Genomic DNA, 27,998 nt, shown 5'->3' with positions numbered 1-27,998 from the left:
ATTTGATTTTCAAGCATCTCTTTCTCTCTCCATCTTTTCTCCTTTTCTTCCTCCCCTCTCTCTCTTCACTGTCACAGTTTTTCCTCTTTTGTGTATAAAGCTTCAATTTCAAGCCAGTTCAAATGGTCTTCCTCCTCCTCTTGCATTCAACAGCACCACATCGTTTTTGAATCAGTCCATAAAAAGGAAAAAAACCAAACACCCTTCTACTCTACTCCTCGTCTTTTTTCTTTTGTCCAGCGTACTACTATTGACCATTCAAAATCTTAGTATCGAATTATAATCAGAATAAAATTTTATTCTCTCTTTGATTCCATCAAAATTAAATACTATCCTTGCTTTTTATTGTCTGAATGGCTGAAATGCGGATTAGCCAGCGGTTTTTCGGGCGGATCGGGAAATCGCCGGTGATTTGATGGAATCCACACTGTTTTGTTGTACAGTTTTAGACATTTCATGGAGGGTTTTATAAACAAGTTTAGTTCATGCTCGGTGACTAGAGTTGACAGCAAGTTCAGGTTCACACTCATTGTTTTCGAGGTATGCTGTTCCTTTTCTTTTTGGTAAATATTAATGCTGTCTTCTTGTTTGCCTTTTCTTCTGTGAAATGTAGGATTTAGGGTTTTAGTTCACCGGCTTTGTTTGTTTACTGAAAATTCGAGGGAAAAGAGAGGAAATTTCTGGGTTTTATTACTGAACTGTAACCCTTAAGTGATTGCCAGATGCCAAAAATTTTGTTTTCTAGTTTAGAGTTTTTTTTCCTCCAGTCGCTTTCCTTGTTTTCCCTTTTGTTTGCGGAAAACACTTTTCTGAAACTGTTCACCGTTACCTGATTTTCTTTGGACATAATCTTCTTTATAGAATTTGGATTGCTTAGCCTGTACGAATAAGCTGGGTCGGTTAAGGGTTCGAGGATTTTCAAGTAAAAAGTATTGTAATTAGCTGCTTTATTAGTTTGAGCTAAAGCTTAATTGAGCTCATGGATTTCAAAGCTTGGGTCTTTGTTCTGGTATTTGTTACCCTGAATTTGGAGTTGCAAGATCTGTTGATTCTTTTTTTTTTGGCCAGTTTTTGTTGCAAATTTTCGCGTTTTAATATTATTACTATCTGTGTTTGAAATTGGAAGCTTTCTGTTCATGTTCATACCTGTCAGATTTACTTGTTTGTGTTTGGTAAGTAATTTCAATAATATGTGCTTTGTTATTGACTTTGAAACAGATTGCTTTGATACTGTTATGCTTTCAAGCTATAAATGCTGAAAGTCATGGCTGGCAATTGCAAGGGCAAAGCGCAGAAAGGGGAAGTGAAAATATTGTATCACATTCATGCATTCATGACCAGATAATTGAAGAGAGGAAACGACCTGGTCGCCTGGTGTACTCTGTTACGCCACAGGTTTATGGTCAGTCTGGTAACTCTGAACCCCTTAATGGCAAAGGTAGGGCATTGCTTGGAATCTCAGAATCATCGTTACAGCAAAAAGGTGTAAAGAAACCAATTAGGATATTTTTGAATTATGATGCTGTCGGTCACTCTCCTGATAGAGATTGTCAGAAAGTTGGTGATATTGTGAAGGTGGGTGTCATAACTGATTTAGTAAGCTCAGTTAAGTGCACTACTTTCAGCTGTGGAAGTAATATTGTCTGTTCTTTGTTTCTTGTCAGCTTGGGGAGCCTCCAGTGGCTTCTCTTCCTGGCACTCCTTGCAATCCCCATGGCGATCCTCCAATTTATGGTGATTGCTGGTACAATTGCACTGCTGATGATATTTCTGGGGAGGACAAAAGGCATCGTCTTCGCAAGGTTAGCCATTATAAAATTAATTTGAGACGTCTAATCTGTGAAGCACGTTTTGAGATGACTATTAAAACTTCATGAGGCATGAAACTGTAATTTGCATTTCTATCAGCAAAAAAGCTTGATAAAGCTGAAGAACTTATTTTGGTGAAGGCTCTAGGGCAGACAGCTGATTGGTTTAGGGGAGCATTGGCTGTTGAGCCTGTAAAGGGTAACTTGCGGTTGAGTGGATATTCTGCATGTGGGCAAGATGGAGGCGTACAACTTCCACATGGATACGTTGAAGGTATCATCATTTCAGTTGCCCTTTTGCTCAGTGATCTACTCAGATTGCTGTTCCGGCTTTTGTGGCACTTGTTGAATTTTTGAGGCAATTTTCATATTTGTTTAAATTGTTCACAGAGGGTGTTGCTGATGCGGACTTGGTTCTATTGGTGACTACAAGACCTACCACTGGCAACACTCTTGCATGGGCAGTGGCATGTGAACGTGATCAATGGGGTCGTGCAATTGCTGGTAATTTTTTAGTTCTGCAATTTTTTGCATTGAGCAATATCTCCCTGTTCGCGTGATAAATATTCTGAGCTGTTCATTTCTTTTGCAGGACATGTGAATGTTGCCCCTCGCCATTTGACAGCTGAAGCAGAGACTTTACTTTCTGCAACCCTCATTCATGAGGTGATTTGATAATTAAATTAACAAGATTGGCAACCGGTGGAATGATCTATCTTTACCGACTAACATGTCTAATCTTGTCCAGGTGATGCATGTCCTTGGTTTTGATCCTCATGCCTTTGCCCATTTCAGGGATGACAGAAAGAGAAGGCGCAGTAAGGTAGATAGCAAATATACTGTTGGATCAATTCTTAAAACTTTGCAAGGGAACTATTTATGTTTTCTTCCATAAAAATGTTATTTTGGTATATTTGTGTTCTTTCAAGGGAATTTCACATCTACAGTAAGCTCACATTGCATGTTGCCTTTTCAGGTCACTGAACAACTCATGGATGAAAAGCTTGGTCGGATGGTAACACGTGTAGTTCTTCCCCGTGTTGTCATGCACTCACGACATCATTATGGGGTAAGTGCTGTGCAGCTTACCAGTTTTCCAAGGAAATGCTTGCATCGTCAAAATACTCTCCTTTCCGATTATCACAACCCAAAAGACAACAAAGGTTTGATAAGTTTTCCTTCTAGCAGGCATTTTCTGAAAATTTTACAGGTTTAGAGCTTGAAGATGGGGGAGGACGTGGCACATCAGGTATTCTTTTTATATTCTGTGAATGCTTTTCAATTTCAACCAGTGTTTACTTTTTATATTTAATTTCGCTATAAATAGATTGTAGACATCTTGGTTGTCTTTGAAGCACTTGCATCAACACCTATCTCTGAAAATCAATCTGCAGTAAATGACAGGATGTTAATTTAGGGAAACAGAAATACTGAATGAATGACATGTGGAAAATGTTTATTCCAGTTTGAGGAGCAATAATCTATTGTCACTGACGCGTGCCATATTCTAGCTAAAAATGTGGTAATTCTTAGCAATTTAGTGATTGTTAGTTATCATTGAACTTGGCTGCAGGGTCACATTGGGAAAAGAGGCTTCTGATGAACGAGATAATGACAGGATCTGTGGATACAAGATCGGTAGTTTCAAAAATGACACTAGCTCTATTGGAGGATAGTGGTTGGTACCAAGCTAACTATAGCATGGCAGATCATCTTGATTGGGGTCGAAATCAAGGAACTGATTTTCTTACTTCCCCTTGCAACCTCTGGAAGGGGGCATATCATTGCAACACAACCCAGTTGTCAGGCTGTACATACAACAGGGAGGCAGAGGGTTATTGCCCAATTGTAAGTTACAGTGGAGATCTCCCCCAGTGGGCTCGCTACTTCCCGCAGGCAAATAAAGGTTTGTTCTTGAGCTAGCTATTTCTAGCACTTTATTTATGCTCCGTGTTCAAATTCTGCTAGTCTATGAATATGCAGTGATAAAATTTCCTGCACTTATATATGTTATTGTAAATTGATGTTTTTTGGAGGTCAAATATTTTTAACCCCCGTCTTCTTTTTCTTTCCTATATAAATTGGAATGGCAGTCTGTCCTTCAAGATTCTCACATCAAACTAAGCCTAGATTTCATGTCGTGGCTGTGATTAATCGTTGAGATCCAGGAGATCTTCTCCTTAACCACATGTTTCTCCCATTATTCCATATTTCATTTCAGATCCTCATTTAGTGGCTTCAACTTATGGAGACTTTGCTTTGATTCAAAATCTTGTCAAGATAATGTTTTTTTTTCCTCGATTATTTCTACACAAATCTTTGGGTGTCATAAGCTGCTTGTAACAGCTGGCCATGCTTCAACATATATGCATTTGAACAAGGCTGTGATTGTTTCAATAAATCAATATCCTTAAGCAGGTGGGATTGGTCCTTAATTTGATAATTTGTTTTACTTTCTTTAATTGGTCGTCACAGGTGGGCAGTCCTCACTGGCTGACTACTGTACTTATTTTGTGGCATACTCTGATGGATCCTGTACAGACTCTAATAGTGCAAGAGAGCCCGATAGAATGTTAGGTGAAATGCGAGGAAGTAGTTCCAGGTGAGATTTTAGATTAGGGCCTTTTCTAGGGTCTAGTTGAAGAGTTTAAGCAACAATATACTGATGATCTGTTTTACAAATGCATGTAGGTGTATGACCTCATCATTAGTACGTTCTGGTTTTGTCCGGGGCTCAGTGACCCAAGGAAATGGTTGTTATCAGCACAGATGTGTCAATAACTCTCTTGAGGTATGCATTAGAGCTCGGATACAGTTAATATTTTCCTGCATGCCATGCTGTAGTTTAATAGATGCTAGTGTGATCTGTTCAGTTGTCTTTGGAAGCTTCTGAGCTTCTAACTTTAGATATAAACTGTAATTTTCTCAACAAATTTTGAGTTTTTGAGAGGGCTGAAAAGATGAGTTAATGAAATATGTGCAATTGTGTAAGCTGTTATCGACTTGTGATGATTTGGAGATTTGCAAGTATTTAATCTCTGTTCCTATGACCTACGAACTTTCAAGTTTTCCTAAATTTTCCAGAAAATAACATTTGTGTCGAGGAATTCAGTCACAGGGTTTAGCAAACTTTAATTATGGAGGTGTGTGGGTCTGTAGGGTGTCCATTGAACATAACTATCCATCCAATTTCCTTCTTGGACATGGAATAAGGCACCAGATTGCACAACACGAGCTTCTTGCCTCTTGCATGGCGCTGTTGTTTACTGAGGGGATGGTCTGAACGAGACTTGAATGTCTACTTTTAGGATTTTGAAAATAATTGGTACTTTTGTGCTGCTACTAAAAAGCATGGTGTGTTTTTCAATGTAATTCTGATTGCCCTCCTTTTAGGTTGCTGTGGATGGTATTTGGAAAGCGTGTCCAGAAGCTGGAGGACCAGTTCAATTCCCTGGATTTAACGGTAGTTGTTTGTTTTTAAGCTGATTGATCACATTGAATTGCGAAGCCTATTCATCCTTGTATTTTCTGTTGTTTTGTTCTTGCCTGTAGGGGAGCTTATTTGTCCTGCTTACCATGAGCTCTGCAGTACAGGTTCCATTTCTGCACCTGGACAGTGCCCCAGTTCTTGTGATTTTAATGGAGACTGTGTAGATGGAAAGTGTCACTGTTTTGTAGGATTTCATGGTCATGATTGTAGTAAACGTAAGCTCCTATAAAGGTTTCAATATACCAGTTTGAATCAGTGGATAGGAATCTTGGTTTCATTGACTTCTATCTTTTGCAGGCTCCTGTCCAGGGAATTGCAATGGCCAGGGCAAGTGCCTTTCAAATGGGATCTGTCAATGTGAAAATGGTTACACTGGCATTGACTGCTCAACTGGTGATGTGATCTTTCTCGGAGGAGCCTGATACTGTTCCTTCCAAGTATTATCTTTCTAATTTTGCTCTTTGCTATGATATGCAGCTGTTTGTGATGAACAATGCAGCCTACATGGTGGGGTCTGTGACAACGGAGTTTGTGAATTCCGTTGCTCAGACTATGCAGGCTACACATGTCTGAACACCTCAACTCTGCTGTCCAGTCTTTCAGTTTGCAAAAATGTACTGGGGAGTGACAGCCAACACTGCGCACCCAGTGAATCAAGCATACTTCAGCAGTTAGAAGAAGTTGTTGTCATGCCCAACTATCACCGATTGTTCCCAGGTGGTGCTCGGAAATTATTTAATATCTTTGGCAACAGTTACTGTGATGCAGCTGCCAAGCGACTAGCCTGCTGGGTAAGTCACCCACCTCTTTTTTATCAATCTCCTTCCCATCAATTTGTAAAATATTTGTCATGCATCATGATGATATATTGCATGGGCTAAAATTTGTCCACATGAATGACTAGATCTCTATCCAAAAGTGTGACATGGATGGTGACAACAGGCTCCGGGTATGTCATTCAGCATGTCAGTCCTATAATTTAGCTTGTGGAGCATCACTTGACTGCTCGGACCAAACCCTCTTTAGCAGTGAGGGGGAAGGGGAGGGTCAATGCACGGGCTCTGGTGAGATGAAAGTATCATGGTTTAGTCGTCTGCGGAGTAGTTTGTTTTCAAGTAATACTTCGTCCAGAGGAATGTCTGTAAAATATAGGCAGCTGTAGTCTATTTCCCCCTAGATTTTTTCTTAATTTTTCTAGGGCTCAATTGTAGGAAAGGTGGCACGAAGAGCACGTGCCCTGGATGTAGGTTTGGTCTTGTGCTTCACCCTCGTTTAAAGAAATTGGGTGGCATTAGCATTGGCTTTCGTAAATGAAGCCGCTTGTAGAGAAATTTGGAATTGTATGTAGAAAGAAACAACAAAAAAGAAAAAAAAAAAAAAAAAGAGAAGGTAAAAACCTTTGTTGACGAGTGATTAGAGGATTGGCCGAAGGCCTTTATAGAAAAGCATTGTCTACTTTGTATCTTCCCCCAATTTTTTCTCTATAGTCTTCCAAAGTGTCACCTAATGTTCAGTCGGATACAGGGTTTTGAAAGTTTACGCGTCAGATGAAAATGGTGGTTATGCCAATCGAACCTTTACCTTAAATAACACGTTGCCTGCCTGTAACCTGCTTTCTTGATCTGAACTCGGTGGATTCTTTGTCCGTTTGGCTAGCAATACGGTTCTGATTTGTGAAACTTCAAGTTTTATGATGCATTCTGTTGACAGTCAGGAGACCCGTCTACCTTCACTATTGAAGCTCTACCAGTAATCTAGAATTTTTCCATTTCGGAGATCAAAATGCTTCAGAAACTCGGTTCTTGCTTCCACTGCTGGAGAGTCTTATGGTGGTATTTGTGGATTTGGTTGTGAGGTAGAAGTTGTTTTTTTTATTGTTGTTGTATAAAAACTACACAGTAGCAAATTCTTCTAAAATGTAATCCAAGCAGGCAGTCTGGTGATTGGTCTTTGTGATTCCAGAAGGTTAAACAAATCTGCAGACGAAAAACCGTCTGTGCTCTCTTAAGATTGCCCTGATACGCTTGTTCGTAAATCACACCTTATTCGTTTGAAGAGAAAGGAACGTACGGTGGCCCGCCAATACAAGCTCTAACCGTACACAAGCCTTGGATTCGTACTAGACTTCTCAATACTCGTTCAAATGCTATAGCTAATCCTTGTTTAGTTTGTTTTCAGGCTATTTGCACTATCTAGGCACTCTTGTAGCTTGTTCCCTTCTTTCTTTTGCTTTGTAGCGGGGACTGTCTCTCTTTGAATATATATATATATATAAAAGGGTTTGGGTGCGTTTATGGTTCTTGTTTAGCTGGGTTTTGGTGACTGACTATGAAATCATGGGCTAATGGCTTGAACTATAGGCTTTTTAAGTAGAACCGATTAGCCTCCTACAGGCTTTTTAGCAGTTTTCACCATAGTTATTAAACACTAATGAACTCAAATTTCAAGTGATCATTTGAGGTGGTTTTCTTTTAAATTGTTTTGAATATTGACTATGCTAATAACAAATAATTTAATGGGTTAGACAATGACTTATTTGACCTTGTCAAACATCTCGGTCAAGATCTAGTCAGGTAAATTTTAATAAAAAAATTTATTAATTGAATTTGAATGGTGTTGAGCACTTCTATTCCAACCAGAGAAGCCAGCCTTGAGCCAAAGCAACCTTTAGAACATTTAAGAAAACTATAATACTAACACATAATATTATCAACAAATTAATTATAACAACCAATAATACAAGAAAGAAAAATGCTAAATATGAGAAAAATGCTTGCTTGCAAATGTATGAATTCCCACATAGAAATAGATCTATAGATAAGATTGTATTCTTCATAAAATAATCATCTACCAAGAAACATGACAGGAAATTATCCAGAACCACTCGGACAAAATGTGATCAAGTAATCAGACCCCGTGCAAGTACAAGTACTTGAGGCATCATCATAAGCATAACTATATGCTGTCGGGCAAGCAGTTTTGAACATCACCGAGTATTGCGTTGGCGAGCAAGTCTGTGGCGTGGCATGATCTGCAGTACAGCAAAACTCGGGGGCGTTAAAGGCTGCGCAAGCACTCTTGCAAGCAACTGTAGAGCCAGAATCCACGACTCGGAGCTCCGCGGGGCAGTTCCCATTAAGATCCGTAACACAACCCGCATATTGACAATCACCGGAGCCACCCAATGCCTTAACGCCTAAGCCAACATTGTAACCATCCACGAGACTAACATCATAAAAGTCCTTGTCATTACGGTTTGTCCCAATAGTAAATTCCACAAGACTGACGGGAGGAGCACCACCACCTATACAGTTTAGAATGCCACCACAGTCACCAGTGACGCACTTTCCACTGCCTGATTCATCAAATACGCACCCAGTTCTGGCCCAAAATCGGCCTGACCAACCGGGTGGAGCCTGCAACTGGATTGAGGCACCAGGGGCCAACGTAAAACCACCATCACCTAGAGTGGCAGCTCCATTCCCAGAGAGAGTTCCTGGCCATAAGGTGTAGCTGCACTGGTTTTGGAGAGTAAACACTGTGGCATTACCAACGTTGCCTGCAAGAAATCAGCCATAGACATGTGGAGATCAGTTCTTGTAAATACGGCAACTTCTATATATATATATATATATATATATGTAATCATCTTTTAGTTAATTACAACTTGGAATGGTTAATCTAATAACCACAATATCAATCAAGAATCCAAGATTTTTGTATCACTGACAATCTCTAGATACATGCATATATATGATCTTTCAACATGATTTTTTTTCTTCAAAAAACAAGACTCTAGTCCCAACATGGAGATGTCATGAGTTATTTGAGAGCTAATGCTTTACCTGTTACGAAGAGAAGGAGCAGAAGATAACACAAAGAGATTGAGGAAATCGCCATTGGTTTCTGAGAGGAAAGAAGAAGATGGGGATGAAGAGAACAGACAGTTGGGTGTAAATATAGAAAATACTAATGGGAAGGTTAGAGTGGTTGTAGTTGGGATCGTGGAAGTTATTGTAGAAGGCTTTGAATTTATATCTGTGTCCATAACCTTATCTTTCTGAGCTGAAAATTTTAATTCGTCCCAATCTTTCCGTGATTAAATTTCAAGATTTTAGGTTCTTTTCCTCGTCGATGGCATGTTTTATTATTACCCAATCAAAGTACTAATTTAGATTTGATTGCCTTTTCTGTTTCGTCCTTTCTTTTCGTGCCTCGATTTCAAGATTTTAGGTTCTTTTCCCCATTGATGGCATGTGCTATTATTACCCAATCAAAGTACTAATTTAGATTTGATTGAATTTTCTATTTCGCCCTTTCTTTTCGTGACTTCACATTATGATTTTTTTTTTGTTTTTGTTTTTGGAGAAACTCTGTGTGTGAACTAGTTGTGTAATGTAATGCTATAAAAAAAGATATGGTATGGTTTCTGTTTTTTTTTTTTCTTTCTAGATTGACTCATCAACATGCGATCCAAACCTTAAACTGGATTGTGGAGTACATTAGATCTCTTAACTATGCTTCCTATTTAATAGTTAAATTTCCATAATTAGTTTTTTTCCAGCAATAATTATATACGTAAAAAAAGGATTGTTTCCCACTCGATCGTGCTCTCTAAATTTACGTGATATACATAATAAGATTCTAATTAGATCATACTCCACGTATTCATAATTACATTTGCAGTAATGTAGTTAGTTGCATGGCTAGTGTTTTTCCCCAGTAAGACCGCCCTTTTCTTTTTGAGATCATGGTCTAACGTGGGGTTATGGGTACTTTCTTGGTAGAACTGATTCTCGATCTGCTGAAGCTTTTAACTAATTAACATCCATGCCGAGCAATTCATGAATAAATAAATAAATCCATGTTGAGTCAAGGATGAATGAATAAATAAATAAATAAATAAATCCATGTTGAGTCAAGGGATCAACCAGGTGCATGCAATATGGTTTGATGAGAAATTAAATTGTTAGACAACTCATTGATCAATCTGACAGCAAAATATATGGTCCCGAAGAAATTAAATTGTTAGACGACTCATTGATCAATCTGACAGCAAAATATATAGTCCCTAAGAAATAGAAATAGAAATAGAAATAGAAATTACTTCGGAACAGAACTTAGATTTAAAGAATTTGCAGAATCAAACACTAATTACAAAGTACTAGGCACAACTCAAATTGTTTTATTTTAATGAATCTATGTTTTGTTATTGGCATGCTAAGTTACAATTTTTATTTTTTTGACAAATAAAAACCTGTTTGTTTTCGTGGTGGAAAAATGCTTTTAAAAAATTTATTTTTTTATTTTAAATTATTAAATTTTAAGTATTTTTATATTATTTTGATATATATTATTTTTTTGACAAATAAAAACCTATTTGTTTTCGGGGTAGAAAAATGCTTTTAAAAAAATTAATTTTTTTATTTTAAATTATTAAATTTTGAGTATTTTTATATTATTTTGATATACAGATGTTAAAATAAATTTTATAAAATAAAAATATTAAATTTTGAGTATTTTTATATTATTTTGATGTACTGATATTAAAATAAATTTTATAAAATAAAAATATATCATTTTATTATATTTCAAAGCAAAAACGTTTTAAATACCAATTATAATATCAAATAAACTTTGGACGTACAGTCAAATTGCTTTTTGTTTTTTTTAAAAAAGGTAAAAGATATCCATAGTCAACTTGCTTGCCTGCTTTGAATGAATAGAAGTGATTTGCCTCTTCTATGCGTCTAGTTCTTGCAGTTTATGCTAATTTCACGTCATCCACTTCTTATTCAGCCGAAGGAGCTAGGGCCTTGCTCCATTACGACATAATCAAAGCACACGAACAATGAAGCTAGCTAGAGCTACTAATTGACTGGAAAGAAGAAAATGTTCACTGGCAATAAGGGAAGCTTGACTGGTAACGGGTCTCGAAGCGGGGCAGTTGAAAAATGATTCAGAAAATAAGAAACCATTGCTTTGGCTGAAGCTGAAAGAGTATCGAGTCACATGAGAACCTGGTATCGCCCCCTAGACAAAAAGAATCAGATCATAAATATTTGGCTCGTTTTGAACATCGAAGCATAAAAATTGCTGTAGGTTAACCCTTCACGTGGCAAACAGCAGCACTACTTCCCACTCTCACACGTCCTAAGGCCAAGGCAGTTAACAGGCATGTGCTAGCTTCCACTTCATCCCAGGAACAAGCTCACTAAATCCTCCCTCCCCATATTTTATTCAAGCTCTGCTAGATTATTTACCAACTTCATATATATAAAAAAAAATTGAAAATGAGTTTTGATTGAAAAAACAAGAATGACAACGTAAAATAAAATGTCTATGGATGGTCCCAGCTGAGGATTGAAACACTATCGTCTATACTAGAAATTACTTTGACAATTAGTGTATAAACTAACCTCTTTTATTATCTTTGATTCAATGTTCACACTCAATTTGTAGTTTTCATGTTCTAAATATGCTTGGAGCTCGAATCTCGTCATTGTAACACGACTCCATCAATCAGTGACAATCAAGTACAAGCCGGTATCGATCTTCATCATCACTCAATGTCCACTTTCCTTTCACAAGATATGGTCAGCAATAAATCTCTCCTCCTTTTCCCTAAAACGTAATGGTAAAAAACCTGCACGTGGTAGCTTGAATGGAATGAACTATCTTGTCGGCTAAGAGATCAGAAAGCCTTTCAGTTCACACAACATCAATGTAATGTTTGCTTGCTTGTTTTAACACAAAGACACAACAACACGTAACCTTGTGTCACATACTAGCTATTTCATCACACGATAGATCTTTGTCCACCAAAAACGTGTATCCACTGCTTAATCAGGCAAACAATTGTATTTTTAAAATGATTTTGGTATTTGATCTATTTACTAGAGAGCTTCAGCTATAAGTCTAAAGCAGGAAAAAAGACAGCCTATGCATGAACTAATATGATGTGGTTAGTTAGAGAGAAGATGGCTCATCACCTAACAGGTTAGAAATTCTTGTTGAAAGGCGCGTCGCATCACAGTTTCATATGAAACCTAACACTCGGACACAAATTTTATATGGTTGAAATAGTTCCAACCAAATGTTTCGAATGTACCAGATATTGATTTGTCATTCAGGTGAATCTGATGACTCTGAACCATTTCCCTTCTCTTTTTGCTTACTTCTGTTGACAAGATCAAATGTTGTTGATCTACAAATGACAAAAGGCATATCGACTACAACTGTTTTTATCATGTATAGCGATGGCATCTAGGACCCTTTTTTTTGGAATGTTTTCATGTCTATTCAATACGCTGATGGTAAGGAATTGACAAATTGGGGTAAGGGGTAGAAGATGAGTAGAGAAACGGTAAGCAGAAGATAAGGTCAGGCAATGCAGCATTGAATCGTCATGCTAACACAGGCATCCTAAGCTGTGCCCCCTTGCTTCTCTATTGAAGCAAATCCTAGTAATGTCACCTTTTTTTTCCCATTTTAGTTCAACAATCAATGGATTGAATTGCACAACAAAATACTTATCTTCTCTAGGCTTCAAACCCTCCAGTGCAAATCAGTTTATCTTTCCTTTTGCCAAACCCCAAACAGATCTCTTTCAAAAGAAACAGCAATTCATCTAAAAGTTTGGAAATGGTGTGCTTGGCAGGACACGACGGCATCAGGGGAAAAAAAAAAAAGCGCACTCAGAGAGAGAGAGAGAGAGATTAGATGGGCTGGGCTGGAGAGGTCAGGGCTTCGCTAATTCTCACTGGACCTGGGTGAAAGACAGCATACCTAGTATTGGACTAGACAAGACTTGAATCCACATCTTGCGTGTGGATCTAAGATAGCCCAATTCCAGCCCACGAATCCGATGTACTGGTGATTCTCTATAGCACAGAAGCTGCAAGCTAGCAACTTGCTCGCAACTTCGCAGTAGGATGGTTGTCACCGAGATGAGATCCTATTCTGAGAACTCTAATGCAGAAAGCGAGTATGAGACAAGACAGGGAACGTAACCTGACTGAGAACTGACACCTAGGAAGTAGAGAGAGAACCTGAGTTTATGAAATCAAGTTACACAGCCCACAAAAGCACTAGCGAGCTGACTCTTAGTGAGAACTTGAGCGGATAGGGCTGATTCTTTACAGCACGGAAGTGCAAGCTAGCATAGAAGAACTTGAGAGCTGGCTCTTGGTGGGGACTAGAGCTGACAGCTAACCCAGCCTAATAGCAAAGGTTGCTATACTCCATCTTAACATTTTACATCGCATAACACCATGGTTTTCAGGGCATTCAAGTGATGAAGCATTTCTATGCTTCATGTCAAAACATTTTGGCGGTAAACTTGCATTCTTTAAAACCTAGGCAACAAATAGTTCTGTCATGGTGCTCAAATAATATATAAGAACAGTATACTGAAATAGAACATTTGATCATATTGCTTCTATGTTCACAAGAGACCTTAACTGTAAGTCTGACCATCTTCTATAGCAAAACTATTAATTTCTTTCACTAAGCAATGCTATATCAAATTCGTAATGGGTAATGGCCGGAATTTAAAGTGAGTAGCTGAAGCAAGGTAGGCACATGCTAAACTCGCATATGTTTTGAACCAAACGGATGAAAAAAATGTAAGATAAATGAACAATGCAGTCAATAAAATTACCACAGTGAAATTTACCAAGCATTTCAGTGTAGAAAGTTCTTGTTCAGTTCCTTCATTAGGGAAATGGCCTCGAGCTTTGAAGTCTAAAAGTAATTGATCCTTGAGCTGGAACCTATCCATTAACCATGTAGCAGCCTCGGCATCAGAAGCTGGGATATCCTTAACAGGGATACGCCGGACATGAATGTGAACTTCTGAAGGATCTGTCCCAAATACGTTGTCCAGAAAGGTAGGCAATTGGTGCTTATATGCGATACTGACATCATAAACTGCAGCATAGGAAACATGATTAAGTATATAGTAACTTGCAGAAGGAGCCACAAAAAGAGAGGAAAAAACTGAATTCTTATCAAGCAATAAAAATCATGATGTTGGGATGAACTTAATAGAATTCCAGAACTGATGAGGTAACATTTAGCAGCAGTGATGCATTGATAGTGAGACGGGCTGCTTTTTAAAACAGTATGGAATCAAATCAAATACCCACACACACACACACACACATATATATATATTCTTGAGAGAGTGTAAGCCACACATTATATTATCAAAAGCATAAGACCACCGCACTGACAGGGAAAAAAATTATTTGAAAAGAACCTGCATCCAAGGAATTCTGTAGAACTTCAAAGCATACGCCGAAACCCCTTGTTTTGGGAAGTAGAACATTTGCCAGCACAGGAAGTCCAACTTCACTGGCAAACTTTTGGCTCTTCTGGCATTTCTCTTCACTGCCAAATATTCAAAAAAGGGAGATCCCACCAATTACTCTATGTAAGATATCTGATTTTAGTAGCCAAATATCTTTGATAAAAATTAAGCTTAATGTTACGAGTAAATATGCCTGCATAAAGAATACATAGGAGATTAAAGTACCTAAAATCAGTTCCTTCAGGGAAAAGTACTAGCCACAAAGGATCTCGAGAATCCATGAAAGTAGAAAGCATTTGACGCATGGCAGGCTCATCAACTTCCCACTTCCTCTCAACTGAAATGAACTCCAAAATATGGAATCCCCAACCAAAGACAGGTAGTTTCATCAAGCTGCTCTTGAGAATGTACTTGATGTAGCCCAGACACCCCTTCCGCAATGCCAGATCCCACAAGTACATCCAATCAACCTCAGTTCTGTGATTAGCAATTATCAAAACACGTTCTTTTGGAGGAACAAAATCTCCAGAAAATACAACTTTGGTCCCATTTATCTTTTCAAATAGAAAGGGCCACAAAGCTAGCCAAAGAGCAAAGAGGAAGGATGTTGCTTTTCTACAATAGTGTATGCTGAAAAATCGCATCAAGACAGCTGCAACAGGTGCAAAATACACTACAAACATAAAAGCAGTAGAAAGATACACCAACAAACATATAAGACCCCTTATCAACCTAAAAGGAGTTAACGGGTAATGCTTTATTCTATCATCGGATTTGAGAGGCTTGAAAGTTTCTTCCATCTCCTTTCCAGATTCAATAGCAACCACCTCCTCCAATGCCAGCTGCAATACAATGTGCCTGAAGAATCATTTGAGATATTCCTCAGCATCAATATTTTACAAAGAACAAGCTAAAAATCCAAATGAGAACAAAATATACAAAAAAAATGCACGAGCACATAATACGATGCTGCTAATCATTGTCAAACAGCCAACTGGAATTGAAAAATGAACACAAGAACTCCAGTTCACAGGTCAATCCATGGTAAAGTCACAAACAAGATTGCATGCTTTCTTCAATAAAAACCTTCTCGTGTGAATAAACCATGGCTACTGAGGCTCTTGAATTTCAGTGAAACAGAAATTCATGTGCTGCCGCAAAAATGCCAGTTCCTCAACTAAAACATACAGTCCCATGGCGTGTGTGTGTGTGTGTGGGGGGGGGGGGGGGGGGTGGGGGTTGGGTTTGTGCTTAAAACCATCAAGTTTCAGTTACGATAACCAAGCTCCCTCAGCAGGAAATTGATCCTTAATCTAGTAATCACAAATTTGGGTGGTGCACCCATCCTTTCCCCAAAAAATGGAAGACTTAATGCGATTCAGCCCCACCGTGTGAGGATTTCATAGAAATAAAGGTTGCTATACAACAAATAATGTTTGACTCTAAACATCCTAAGTAGTAATTGCCTACAATTCCCACTGTATGACATTCATAAGTTGATCTCGGCCATCAAGCTATAGTCCTTCAATTAAAACTACAATTAGCTTGGAAAATTATATTAACAATTCCAGTGCAAGAGATTCTATCCAGTCCTGATTTTCATAAACAACACAATTGCCTTCTTGGTTAAGCGAAGCAAGCGCCTACTCATTCTCTGAACCTCAAAACCGATAGATTCACATTCCTAAGACTAAGACAATATCGTTCATAATTAAACTGGAACCTAAACATCAAAAATCATAAATTCCATCAATTCAAACACGAAGACACCCCATTCTAAGCGTAAATAGTTCGAATCTGAAAGAGCAGCATAAAATTAAGAAAACGATCTGTGAATTGAAGTAAGACTGAATTGAACGATGAGTTACCTGGTCTCTGGATAGAGAGAGAGAGAGAGTCCAAGAGTTTTAAGTTCAAAGACTCAGTTATTTTTTGTTTTTGTTATTTAGATGGAAGACTGAGCTGTTATCGAGAAGAAGATAACAAGCAGAGCAGCGCACGCGAAACAGAGAGGGCAAAGCCAATAAAATAGGAAGAATTTTGGCATCTAGATTCATAAAGATCGGCCAGGGGACTTAATCCCACCGCATCGCATCAGTTTATTTAAAGATGCGTTCGGTATTTTTAAAGTAATTTTTATTTTAAAATAATATTTTATTTTAAAAAAATTTATTTTTACTATTAAGAAGATTTAAAAATATAAAAATAAATAAATTTTATACAACCCATGTTTGGAACTCAATATTAAATAAGGTTTGTTAAAAAATATGATAGAATTTAAGGATATTAATTACAATTTATTTTTATGCACAAATCTCACTTATAAAAGTTAGATTTTCTTCTTATAATGTTTTTTTTAATGTGTTTCACATATTAATTTTAACCGAATTCTTAAAACACACTTTAAATAATTATTAATTTTATTATACTCAATTCAATTTAATGCTAGGTCAGATGTCAATTTATATTAATTTTTTTCAAAAAAATTATTTAAAAAAAGTTAAATTAGGTAGATCTGATTACAATGATTAATTTTATAATATTTAATATTTAATTAGTAACATCGTATTAGCTTTAAAAAAAATAGAATAACTAGAAGATAAAAATTCTAGTAAGATATATTTTTATTATTTTTATCTTTATGATTGTCTATCTTTTTCTTGAGATAAATTTCAGATGATAACTGATAAAATATTATTCATCATTTCATAAATAAAATTAATTATGAACATAGTACTCAGCAGCTAGTATTCCAGCTCCAGCAGTTCGTTTTGGAACATAAAAAAAAAAAAAAAAAGTGTCGGGGGTTAATTACCAACCAAAGAGCTTGCGTGGTAATTGAATTGTCCGGAGGCAGATATTTGTGTTTCTGTTGCTAACCAGGTTTCTAGAAACGGCAACGAGTCAACTAAGCATGCTGTATTTTATGGACCATTTATCTTATGGCTCCGAATTTCGGTTTGTGTAATTGTACGGATGGTCAGGCAGCTGCCAGAGATTTCCTGATTCCTCCTCCGATTTGCTTCCAGGACGGGCTTCATTTGAAGTGGCTAATCCCATAGGTTACGAGTCCCTGCCAACTGATTGCTTTTTATTTTAAAATTGTATTTTTAATACCAGCATATTACATTATAAAAATAAAAATACCAAGAACAAAGAAAAATAGAAAATGAAGGGAATGATAATGAATAAATAAACAAGGGAGCTTCGGAAGGATCGAAAATGAAACGAAAGAAGTGTTTTGTGAAGGTAAATAAAGGAGAAATATAGTGATAGATAAATTATGTGGTTTTTACAGCTAAATATGACTATACAGCTCAGCAGATTTATGCAGCAGATACGGTGTTAGTAAATTATACCACATGCTTAAATGAATCTTCAGTCTCGAGGTGAGTAAAACTGTTGGGTTCGAGCTTTTCTTCCCATTTCATGTTCGTATCGATCTTTCCAAGGTAGTATTTTCCTCGATCTTTACAGACAAGAAAAAAAATAATCTAGAAACCTCCTCTTTTCTTGTTTGAATTCTCCTGACACGATGCAAGTTGGGAGTATTTTTGTAATTCAGCACTTAACAAAATAACAAAATACTAAAAATATATAGAAGAGTAGAAGAATTCAAAGAGTCGCTTATGATATATTTAGACTCGTGATTCTTTTGGCTACTAAAAATAAACTAACACAGTTTATAATAATAATAAAAAAGATAAACACGGAAATAAAAAGGAAGACTCTAAAAATATATCGAGACTCCGTTAATGTTATCCCTAATTTCTTTGTATTTATCTTGTAGTTTATAACAGCATCAATAATATTATTATTAGAATTTTGATATTTTTATCCTTTGTATTATTATTAGAATTTTGATATTTTTATTTTTTTTTCTTTCCTATATTTTCAAGAGTTGCAAGAGACAATAAAGATAAAAAACTTTGCACGCTTGTCAAAGCTACAATAATAATATAATAATCTTATTAAAAAAATATTATTGGGATATATTTAAAGATATCATAAAAGATTATTAATGGTGATTAAAGTGTACAGCATATTTAAATTACTTGTGATTTTGTAAGGGTAAACAAATTCTAATATATTTTCAAGTCATGTAAGGGTAAACAAATTCTAATATATTTAAATTACTTATATGTTCTACTCTAATTATTATTATTTGTGATTTTTGTATGTTATTGAATTCATCTTATTGATATCTTTTCAATGATACTAATGATGTTGTTCAATGATACTAATGATGTTGTTGTAAGAATTTTGATGTGTTTTCATAGTTTTTTTATCTTTTTAATTTTATTTTTTTATAAATCATATTAATCTATTTTTAGAATTTAAAAGAGTTACAAATAACAATTATAACTTATAAATCTCATTTATTATATGTGATTTTCTTTATTTTTTTATGTGTTTTTTTCTATCGGATTGTTTTACCTAATTTTTATTTTTTTTAAGGTGCCAAAAACCAAATAAAAAAAAACGCTGCAGGTCGCTTGGTCAGATTAAAGAATGATGTATACGGACGAAGTTTGGAGAAGATTTTTATAGATTTTAGGCCCTTTTCATATCTAATTAATGGGTTTGGAGAACCGTGAGGAAGAGGTTGGTTGGTAATCTATGGTATTAAAGGGATTTTTTAATATTTAAGCAAGTAAAAATATAGGATAAATGCAAGCTTTTATAAATAGAGACATGAATGCAAGAGAACATAGTATTGTTTTTAGAATTGACAATCTGTGTGTTTAGGATAAAGGTGTGCTAATACGTGATTTGCTCTTTTTTTTACGAGATAGAAAAAATAAAAAAAAGCATGTAAAACTTATTTTTGATGATGGCTTTTTATATATTAAAGGGACTGTAAATTAAAAGAAGAAGTCAACACAGCAATCACACCAATCTCTCAAATATCCTAATTTATGGACAATTTTATGAGATATTAACCCGTAATGATGGTTGCTTTTAATTTAAGATAAAAATCTTGCCATGTTAATATCTTGCCAAGTATAAGCATGACAACCACTATCGTGCGAGACCATTCACCAGGCTAGGCTTACCGGGTGCTAGATCCAAGCAGAGTTTTTTATTTGAAAGAATGGTTATGATTATTTTTTAAATTAATTTTTATATTAGAATATATAATAATGATATTTTTTAATTTTTTAAAATTTATTTTAATATTAAAACATTAAAATAATTTAAAAATACTGAAAATAAATTAATTTGAAATAAATAAAAAATAAATATTTTTATTTTTAAAAAAATATTTTTAAAATGAACAAACAAATAGATGTAAAGTCTCTTGGGTAAATTGGGCCTTCAAGAAAGGAATACTATTTGGGCCTCTTCGACTCTACTTGGGGTTTATGCTTTCCTCATGGGCTCTGCCATTTCCCTATCCGGGCGTGGAAGTCCTGGATGTAGAGGTTGACCATCTTAATATCGGGCCCAATACCGGGCTCATGCGTGTGCATAGCTTGGGCTCAAAAAAAGATGGCAGGCGTGGGCTTGTCATGCACATTGTTCTGTCACATTTCATCTACCGTTCGATTTAAGTTAAAAAGGTCACATAAAATTCAAAATCATCTATGCATTTCGTCCTATGTGAAAATGCATTCCAAACGAAAGTTTACAAAACTTTTTTTTCTTAAAATTTATTTTTTAAAGTTTTTTTAATAGTTTTGATGTCAGAAATTAATTTTAAAAATAAAAAATATATATTATTTTAATATATTTCTAAAAAAAAAACATCTTAAAAAAATCATTACAACACATCTAAGCTGTCTCTTAGTGTGAAATCACGATGATTTTTTTTAGTTTTCTAATCGACACCTCATTGTGAAAGCAATAGATTTCAGTCATGGAATCACCATTCGAGAACCGGAAGAATGGCACCTAAGTTGGGTCAGTTGTGGCTAACACCTGGTCATTTTCTACTGTGCTCCCGTGAGGACAAAGCTTGACATGGACCACAGCAATTTCTAAAGCAAGATCGAGAAGCTGGACTTTGAACTTGTCTAGGACATAAGAAGCTTCCTTGCATTTGGAAACGATAAAGCATCTGATGGGTTGTTCAAGGGATTGAATAAAGAAAGGGACATCACCATTGAACAAAAAATAGCTTCTAGAGGGGATAGCCGGATAGGGTTAGACAAGTCTTGCTTTTTCCATGGCCGACCAATTGAAATAGCCGACCTTGCTCGAATCACAACTCTCCTCTTTTCTCTGCAACTAAAAAGTAACAACTAGACTAAATAGAAGTAAGCAATTACAAGAAAAGGCCTCTAACATGAATCCGTTCACGTACACTTTAGTACAACACGATTACACTTTGTCTGAATAATCAGAGAACAAATAAGCAATAACTCAAGAAGTGAAACAAGAAATTATTAGAAAAAAAAGAGAGAGAAGCAACAAGTAAGCTAATGGGAGACTCGTTAATCTCAATCCATCAACTACCCTTACTGTCCTGCTTCTCCAAGCCAGAATGCAAATGCCTTGAAGAACCCGTAAGTTCACTCAAGGAATCGCCCTTTCTCCTGTACGAATACATCTTCAGATAAAACTTCAAAAACAACAACAAAATCACAGCATTCAGCATAGAATTAAACCCCCAAGCTCCAATTCCATTGCACCCTCCTTTCAATATATGCAACGAAAGCACCCCAAAATGGCAAACCAAATTGCAACCCAACAACACAACCTGACAACTCACTACAAAAGGGAAACAAGCACTTGGAAGCCCAATTGCTGTCCAAAACCGGTACCCATAAACGACAGAGTACAACAACGTTGTTAAAAGGATAGCCAAGACTTGAAAAGACTGAGAAAATTCAAGCCAAAGAAATGACGTGAACAAAAGTATGGATTGATTGAACAAGGTAAAGAAAGTGAGTTTACGGTGTTCGAGGACTGTTAAAAAAGTACGTAATAAATGAAGGAATCGAGAGAGGTAGAATATGTAGGACCAGAAGAAGACGCGGCCAGAGGGTCGGGTGCCGAGAGGGAAACAGAGGAGCCATTGGAAAACCGTGGTGGTCTTGGTGCGCCGCCAGAACCAGCGCGTGTCACGAATCTCAGCAGCGGTTGAAAGAAGAATGCCAACAAAAATCACAACCGATGCCATCGCCATTGCCAGGCTGTGTATTGCTCGGATTGGGCCAAGGGGGACACGGCGGTTAGTGCGGAGAATTAAGGAGACCACAAGGTGGAGGATGGCGGCAGAAATGATGTAGATGGTGATGGCGGAGAAGAGAAAAGACCACGTGGAACCCCATGATTCGGTTGGGCTCCATCGGAAGTTAACAATCGATGGGTGCTCTGATAGCCAATATTTGGTGCTCTGTATTATAGATAGTCTCATGTTTGATTACAATCCTGGAGAATTGTCAATCTGATGACATGAAAACTTGTGCTGTTAGAAAACCCTGGAAAATTGTGAACCTGGTGACGGGAAAGTTCTGGTTTTTTCAAGCTGAGAATTTTCTCGGTATTGTTGGAGACCGAGAAAATTGGGTTGAGCTTTATGTGTTGCTACATTTACTGGCAGCGATGATGGAAGGTGGAGATGAACAACGGTTACAAATATTTGGACCACGGCTGCTGAAATCTCGACATCGTCATTCGGCGGCGTATGATATATATAGTGATGACCGAAAAAGAAAAGTTAGGGGATTTCTTAACACAGGCTTTTCTCAATTCCTGGGTCGTCGAGATTTGTGTTTATGTTATGGATTTCAATGTTTCTCTGAAGTATATTGTTACGGAAAGCAACCTATATATATCTATGTGGGAAACCATCTAGATATTATTAAATAAATAGCTGGTCAGCCCTGTAGAGCCTTCGGCAAGTTTAAGCAAGAAGAAGAGAAGGAATTGTTTGTATGTATTATTTTCTTTTACATAAAGATAGGATGCATAAATATATATTCTGATAGATGTGATGCTTTTTTTTAAGGATAAGAAAAACAACTCTCTTGAAAAAAATTATTATCATCCATGTTGTGTTTTTATTTCAAATAAAATAAAATTTGTAGAAATGCAATTTTTCTTGCATGTTACTGTAAATAGACAAACATCCATTATTAGTTTTTTCTAACGACAAGGATTTTTTTTATTGATTTGGAGTAAATTGGAATTAAGTTTTTTTCATATAATTTTAAAAGCACATCTTCACAATGATCCGATAAATTAAAAAAAAATAATTGACAATGATATAGTTTTTTTTAAAAAAAAAAAAAACATAAAGCAAACTTCCTTACCTATCATGCCAATTATTTAATGTATATATACAGCATCACATCCATCAGAAAAATTATTTATGCATCCTATCTTTGTGTAAAGGAAAATAATGCACACAAACAATTCCTTTTCTTCTTCTTGCTATTATATCTTAAACTTGCTGAAGGCTCTATAGGGCTGACCAGCTACTTATTTAATAATATCTAGATGGTATATATATATAAAGTCGGTTCAAGAGATGCAGTCACATTTGTAAGTTTACATACAATAATGACTTTTTTTTATTTTGACAAGAGCTATTTTAGCATCTCCGTTGGCTATCCTGTTGAAGACGAGCCATTTTTGTGGTTATTGCTCATGGAGATACCCTAACAACTCAACTATACTAGAAGAAACAGAGGCATGGGTTTGAAAATTAAGAGAATATTCGGTATCGTTTTTCATTTCATATTTTTATTTTCAAAATGGAAACAAAAAACTTATTTCTTTGTGTTTGTTTGTTTCAACCCATTTTAAATTGTATTTAATTGAATTTGAGCTGTTTTTCTTTTGTTTTTTTTTTTATATAATCCGGGATGTCGAGGTTAACTTACACGCACCACAATTAATCTTTTGACATACTGAACATCATGCAAGCCCAGTAAACAAATAAGACATTGTGGAGATAATAGACATGCACGCTAAGATTTGAATCCAGAATGCATGGATAAAGAAACTCTATCAAAATCGCTAGACTACAAGCTTGATGTAATTTGAGCTATTTTTAAAAACATGAAATGAAACATGATATCCATGTGTCAACGTTAATTTAAAATTATTATTCCACCAATTAAACCTTTGAAATACTATTAAAATTGGTTTATAAAATATATTCTGTGATTTTAAGGCTAAAATACACATGGGACTCACTCCCATTTGTGATTAAAGCAATTCAATATGATTATTTTAATATAAAATATTAATATTTTTAAAAAATTAATTAAAGATGAATACAAAATTATTCTTAGTTTTAAACCTAAAACGGATTGGGCTATAAGTTTACATGTTTATAAGCTTGAATTTGTGTCTGCTTAATAGAAGCTATTAAAACACTATTTAATTAATAATTTATTTTAATTACACGGAATGTCTTGGTGTATGAAGCAAATATTAATTACGTGATAAGGATGAAGGTATCCATGAACATGTTTCATGAATTATGAGTAATTTAAGATTTTTTTTTAAGTTATTTTTCTCTACTTATTATTGATTTTCATGAAAAAAAACTTGTTATTCCATTATATCTTTCTTCTCTGATGCTTGAGTTTATGTATATGTAAAGAGGTGTTGAAATTATTGAGGTATTAGATTATATTTTTGTCAAAAAAATTATGTATTATTTATTCAAGTTTGTTGAATCTTATTTAATAGTGGACTCAACGAAAAAATTTGTTGAAATCTTGAAAAACTCATTAAAAAAAATCTATTTACACTAAGCAATGAGAATTAAAGCTTAAAGGACAATAAATAATTATTGATAATAATAAAATTTTATTATTAATTTTAAATTATTTTAATAAATAAATATTTTTATTTTATTATGATTTAATTTATATAATAATATACTGTATGATTATTATGCATGTTATGGTATTATTTTGATATCAATTACAAGTTTAATGTGTGCATTATACTTTACATATATAATCTTTTTATTGCGATTACAATTTACTATATCTTAATTAGTTAGGAAATAACAAGATAATATTTGTAACATAATAAATATAGGTATTTATTGTCTTGTAATCACTCTAGTATGTTTGTTTATAAGCAAAACAATTTTTTTTTCTCTGAAATAACAAGTATTTTTTACTATTAAATTTGTATTTAATTGTTTGTAACCATTTCATTACGAGGAATTAGTCAAATGACAAAAGGATAAAATAGTTTCTTACAGTTTATTTAGTAAATTCATTAATTAAACAACTCGTGATTATTTACTTCTTACGAATTGAACACCATTTATTTTACTTTAAAAGCAACAGTATACTTTTGAGTCGTGATACAGAAACATTAGTAATCAATATTATCACAGGATAATCAACCAAGTGATTAAATAATAAGATAAATTGTCATGACATGATAAATAAAAATATTTTATAATTTATTACATACCATAATGTCCTGAAACATCTGTAACAATAGTCAACTAAGTCAAGTGAAGGCGATTGATGCATTAGCATATTTATTATTCTACTAAGAGAAGTAAACATATATTAACATATTGATTGCGATTGAGATTGATACATTAACATAATGTAATTTATATATCTCAATAACCTAAGATTAATTTCGCATGAATCGAATGTTGTCTCGCTTGATGTTCATTTGTTCGCCTGGAAAAATTCACTCGATGTTTCCAAGATTAAGCAATATTTTTTGGTTTTATTTCTCGACAAATTACAAAAAAAAAAAAACAGATAATGAATATATATATTTGTAGGTAATATAATATCCGTTGAGTACATAATAGATTCAATGAAATGAATTGTCTTAAATCAATAACAATATTGTAATGATTATTTTTTAAAAATATTTTTTATATGAAAATATATGAATTTTTAAAAAAAATTAAAAATTATTTTTAATATCAACTTATAAAAATAAAAAATATTTATTTAAAAAATCAAGATTTAAAAAAAAACTATATTTTTACCGGAATGACAAACATGCTAATTTCCTTTTCAATCCTCAAATCCCTGTCAAGATGTCTAATTTTATAAAGAAAAAAAGATGTTGACTCCCTCTAGTTTCACTCTTTTTAAGAGGGGGAAAAACAAGAACCAGACAATGCGAGCACCTACCCTTCGAGAGCTATAAGTAGCTAGTTAGGTGTCACGTGTGCTGAGCCAACCTTTTCCCAAGATATTCAAGCGATAATAATTTATGATAATTCAAATTAAATTAATTAAAAATATAATTTAGAATATAAGAAAAAATTGAAAATAAAATAAAATTTAAAACTTAGTAACCTAATATCAAAAATAAAAAAATAAAAAATATATAACATTAAAAAAAAAACTCAAGTCAAATCAAAATAATTTAACAAATTTAAAATTTATAATATGAGTTTGAGATAAAAAATATCAAAATAAAAATTGAGTAAAAAAAATTAAAATTTAATAAAAAATAAAAAAATAATTAAAATAACTTGGATTAACTTTAAGAACTCATAAAAAAAGGTTCAAAATATTTTTTAAATGTATTAAAATAATATATATTTTATTTTAAAAAAAAATTATTTATGATATTAATATATTAAAACAATAAAAATTATTAAAAAATTAAAAATTTAACAAATTGTATTTTGACTGAATACTAAATACACTAATTTCCTTTTAAGATGCCTGATTTTATAAATAAAAAAATAAATAATTAAATTAATATATTTAACTTTAAAAAATATTAAATTAATTTTTTAATAATTTTATGTGTCAATATAAAAAATAAATAAAAAATTATTTTAATAAAATTTTAAATAAAAAACACTTTTAAAAAAACATCAAAATAACATAAACAATCCTCGATCCAGTCTTAAATTTATCCTTGGATGACGTAGTTAAGAGATTCCTAGGACGAGGCTGGCAGTGTGCTAACAGCAGTCAAAAACGACTTTATTTATTTATTTATTTGTTTATAAATTTAGACTTAAATTATTAATGCAGGACACGGAAATGTATGCACCGTATTGAATGACCTCCAAAGTCATCATCTAACGGTCAAAACAAATCATCGACGTCAAAGCGTCTATATCCAACGGCTCATATAAGAAATTCAACATAAACCATTAGATATTTGCCAAGTGGAGAATACAAAATTCCAAACACCTCTGGGCTGAAGGGTTGGAACGTAGTCGGTGCATTTGGTCCACCCACTCTCGATTAAGTCTCCTGGTACGGATTTTATCCTAATATCATTCTTCAACTTCTTATTTATATAATTACCTTTTCTTTTCGTTAATTATCGTGAGTGGCGGTCACTTATCGTTTGATTATTGTTCTATAATAAAAGAAACATGGACAATAAAAATAAAAATAATATTTAAAAATATTTTTATTTATATCCTATATTATAAAAATTCATTCTAAAATTATTTTCATAACAAATTTAATTTTATATCTTATTCTTTATTTTGTTGATAAAATATGTTTTTATCTTGACCATCTTTCTTTCTTATATTTCATAACAATAATTAAATACTATTTAAATATATATCGAACTGAATTGTAAAATACATGGTTGAAAATGCAGAGAATAAAATTAAAATAAAAAAATAAATTATATGAAATTTAACGCATTTTATGATTGTAATTTTAAAAAATATATTTTAAAAAATAATTTTTAGCTCCTCTCTATTTGTTTTTATATTTTAAAAATATTTTTTTAAAATTAAAATTTTATTTTTTAATATTTTTAAATTGTTTTGATGTATTAATATTATAAATAAATTTTAAAAACTAAAAAAAATATTATTTAAATATATTTTTAAAAAATAACAACTAACACCGTACACATAGATAAATGCTTTACTCCGGTCATAATAACAAGTCCACTATTTAGCGTAAAAGAAAAGTAGATAAAAAGAAAAATCAATTGATACGCAGAGCCTTCAGCAGTCTCTCCATCTTGAATCAATTGATACGCATCTCTATTCAAAAAGGTCAGTCTCGGTCACTGAATCTCTTCTAATCAGATTTTCCCTCTTGCCCTTTTGCTGATTTGTGATTGTATTGATCTTCTAGAATTATGGCATTAGTCTTATAATCTAGATGTTGTTTAACGTGACCAGGAGTTAATATTTTAAGATAGAGATCTGATGATCTAGTGTTTGAATTTATCAGGTTTTTTGTCCTGTCCTGATTATAATACGGGGGCTTGAATTATATTTAACTTTTTGAGTGGTTAATTGAAAATGATGCCATAGTAAAATTAAAATTGCATAAAAATCTGGACTCCAACACAAAACCCTTTGATCTTTTCTAAATTCTTGGACCTTTTTTCGTGTAAAGATAGAGTCTTTCAACAGTTATGATTTGGTCATATACTTCAGCATCCTGATTTTGCTATGTTAAGGTTTCAAGTCTGGGAAAACTGTGTTGTGTAGGGA

General features: G+C 34.1%; 5 protein-coding genes across 7 annotated transcripts in view; 2 read left to right on the top strand and 3 right to left on the bottom strand.

The window, feature by feature from the left end:
- The first annotated feature begins 1 nt into the window (after window position 1).
- LOC105130512 (leishmanolysin-like) lies at window positions 2-6,771 on the top strand. Its single transcript, XM_011033066.1, has 17 exons — window positions 2-540; window positions 1,219-1,575; window positions 1,665-1,802; window positions 1,950-2,082; window positions 2,199-2,312; window positions 2,401-2,474; window positions 2,557-2,631; window positions 2,785-2,877; window positions 2,997-3,057; window positions 3,382-3,714; window positions 4,284-4,410; window positions 4,500-4,599; window positions 5,202-5,271; window positions 5,361-5,513; window positions 5,596-5,691; window positions 5,776-6,089; window positions 6,203-6,771. The coding sequence occupies exons 1-17, from the start codon at window positions 457-459 to the stop codon at window positions 6,458-6,460; spliced, it is 2,580 nt and encodes an 859-aa protein (XP_011031368.1). The 5' UTR covers window positions 2-456; the 3' UTR covers window positions 6,461-6,771.
- A 1,231-nt stretch (window positions 6,772-8,002) lies between these two features.
- LOC105130504 (Pathogenesis-related thaumatin superfamily protein) lies at window positions 8,003-9,316 on the bottom strand. The gene is made up of 2 exons (XM_011033053.1): window positions 9,144-9,316; window positions 8,003-8,857 (listed from the first exon to the last, which is right to left on the bottom strand). Exons 1-2 carry the CDS (start codon window positions 9,196-9,198, stop codon window positions 8,169-8,171), a joined length of 744 nt encoding a protein of 247 aa, XP_011031355.1. The 5' UTR covers window positions 9,199-9,316; the 3' UTR covers window positions 8,003-8,168.
- A 4,002-nt stretch (window positions 9,317-13,318) lies between these two features.
- Window positions 13,319-22,430, bottom strand: LOC105130494 (elongation of fatty acids protein 3-like). Of its 2 annotated transcripts, XR_843247.1 has the most exons (3): window positions 20,992-22,430; window positions 18,091-18,105; window positions 13,319-13,329 (listed from the first exon to the last, which is right to left on the bottom strand). XR_843247.1 is itself a non-coding variant. In XM_011033038.1 (1 exon), the coding sequence occupies exon 1, from the start codon at window positions 21,972-21,974 to the stop codon at window positions 21,063-21,065; it is 912 nt and encodes a 303-aa protein (XP_011031340.1). In that variant the 5' UTR covers window positions 21,975-22,430; the 3' UTR covers window positions 20,861-21,062. The 2 variants fall into 2 exon arrangements, 1 of the variants encoding a protein (XP_011031340.1); XM_011033038.1 differs by lacking the exons at window positions 13,319-13,329; window positions 18,091-18,105 and having other exon boundaries at window positions 20,861-22,430.
- Window positions 13,695-16,713, bottom strand: LOC105130478 (probable 1-acyl-sn-glycerol-3-phosphate acyltransferase 4). 2 transcript variants are annotated; one of them, XM_011033019.1, is made up of 4 exons: window positions 16,480-16,713; window positions 14,837-15,469; window positions 14,561-14,691; window positions 13,695-14,229 (listed from the first exon to the last, which is right to left on the bottom strand). In XM_011033019.1, exons 2-4 carry the CDS (start codon window positions 15,409-15,411, stop codon window positions 13,817-13,819), a joined length of 1,119 nt encoding a protein of 372 aa, XP_011031321.1. In that variant the 5' UTR covers window positions 15,412-15,469; window positions 16,480-16,713; the 3' UTR covers window positions 13,695-13,816. The 2 variants fall into 2 exon arrangements, with proteins under 2 accessions (XP_011031321.1, XP_011031329.1); XM_011033027.1 differs by having other exon boundaries at window positions 14,837-15,453.
- A 5,002-nt stretch (window positions 22,431-27,432) lies between the features above and the next one.
- Window positions 27,433-27,998, top strand: part of LOC105130468 (RING/U-box superfamily protein) — a 1,723-nt gene continuing 1,157 nt past the window's right edge. Inside the window, exon 1 of the mRNA XM_011033008.1 lies at window positions 27,433-27,551. The gene's annotated coding sequence lies outside the window, so the exon portion shown is untranslated. The remainder of the gene's footprint in view (window positions 27,552-27,998) is intronic.

Source organism: Populus euphratica, unplaced genomic scaffold (genome assembly GCF_000495115.2).
Source record: "Populus euphratica unplaced genomic scaffold, PopEup_1.0 scaffold2.1, whole genome shotgun sequence".
Classification (NCBI taxonomy): Eukaryota; Viridiplantae; Streptophyta; class Magnoliopsida; order Malpighiales; family Salicaceae; genus Populus; species Populus euphratica.
Note: the sequence above shows the minus strand (reverse complement) of the source record. Positions and strands in the feature narration are given on the sequence as shown.

Bases quoted from the DNA above. Each gene is read 5' to 3' on its own strand.
- LOC105130512 (XM_011033066.1), top strand. From the start codon at position 457: ATGGAGGGTTTTATAAACAAGTTTAGTTCATGCTCGGTGACTAGAGTT. The intron at 4,411-4,499 runs GTGAGATTTTAG...AAATGCATGTAG, and splicing joins ATGCGAGGAAGTAGTTCCAG to GTGTATGACCTCATCATTAG. The intron at 4,600-5,201 runs GTATGCATTAGA...CCCTCCTTTTAG, and splicing joins GTGTCAATAACTCTCTTGAG to GTTGCTGTGGATGGTATTTG.
- LOC105130504 (XM_011033053.1), bottom strand. From the start codon at position 9,198: ATGGCGATTTCCTCAATCTCTTTGTGTTATCTTCTGCTCCTTCTCTTC. The intron at 8,858-9,143 runs GTAAAGCATTAG...GATTTCTTGCAG, and splicing joins GCTCCTTCTCTTCGTAACAG to GCAACGTTGGTAATGCCACA.
- LOC105130478 (XM_011033019.1), bottom strand. From the start codon at position 15,411: ATGGAAGAAACTTTCAAGCCTCTCAAATCCGATGATAGAATAAAGCAT. The intron at 14,692-14,836 runs GTACTTTAATCT...AATATTTGGCAG, and splicing joins CCTGAAGGAACTGATTTTAG to TGAAGAGAAATGCCAGAAGA. The intron at 14,230-14,560 runs GTTCTTTTCAAA...CCTATGCTGCAG, and splicing joins ACAGAATTCCTTGGATGCAG to TTTATGATGTCAGTATCGCA.
- LOC105130494 (XM_011033038.1), bottom strand. From the start codon at position 21,974: ATGAGACTATCTATAATACAGAGCACCAAATATTGGCTATCAGAGCAC.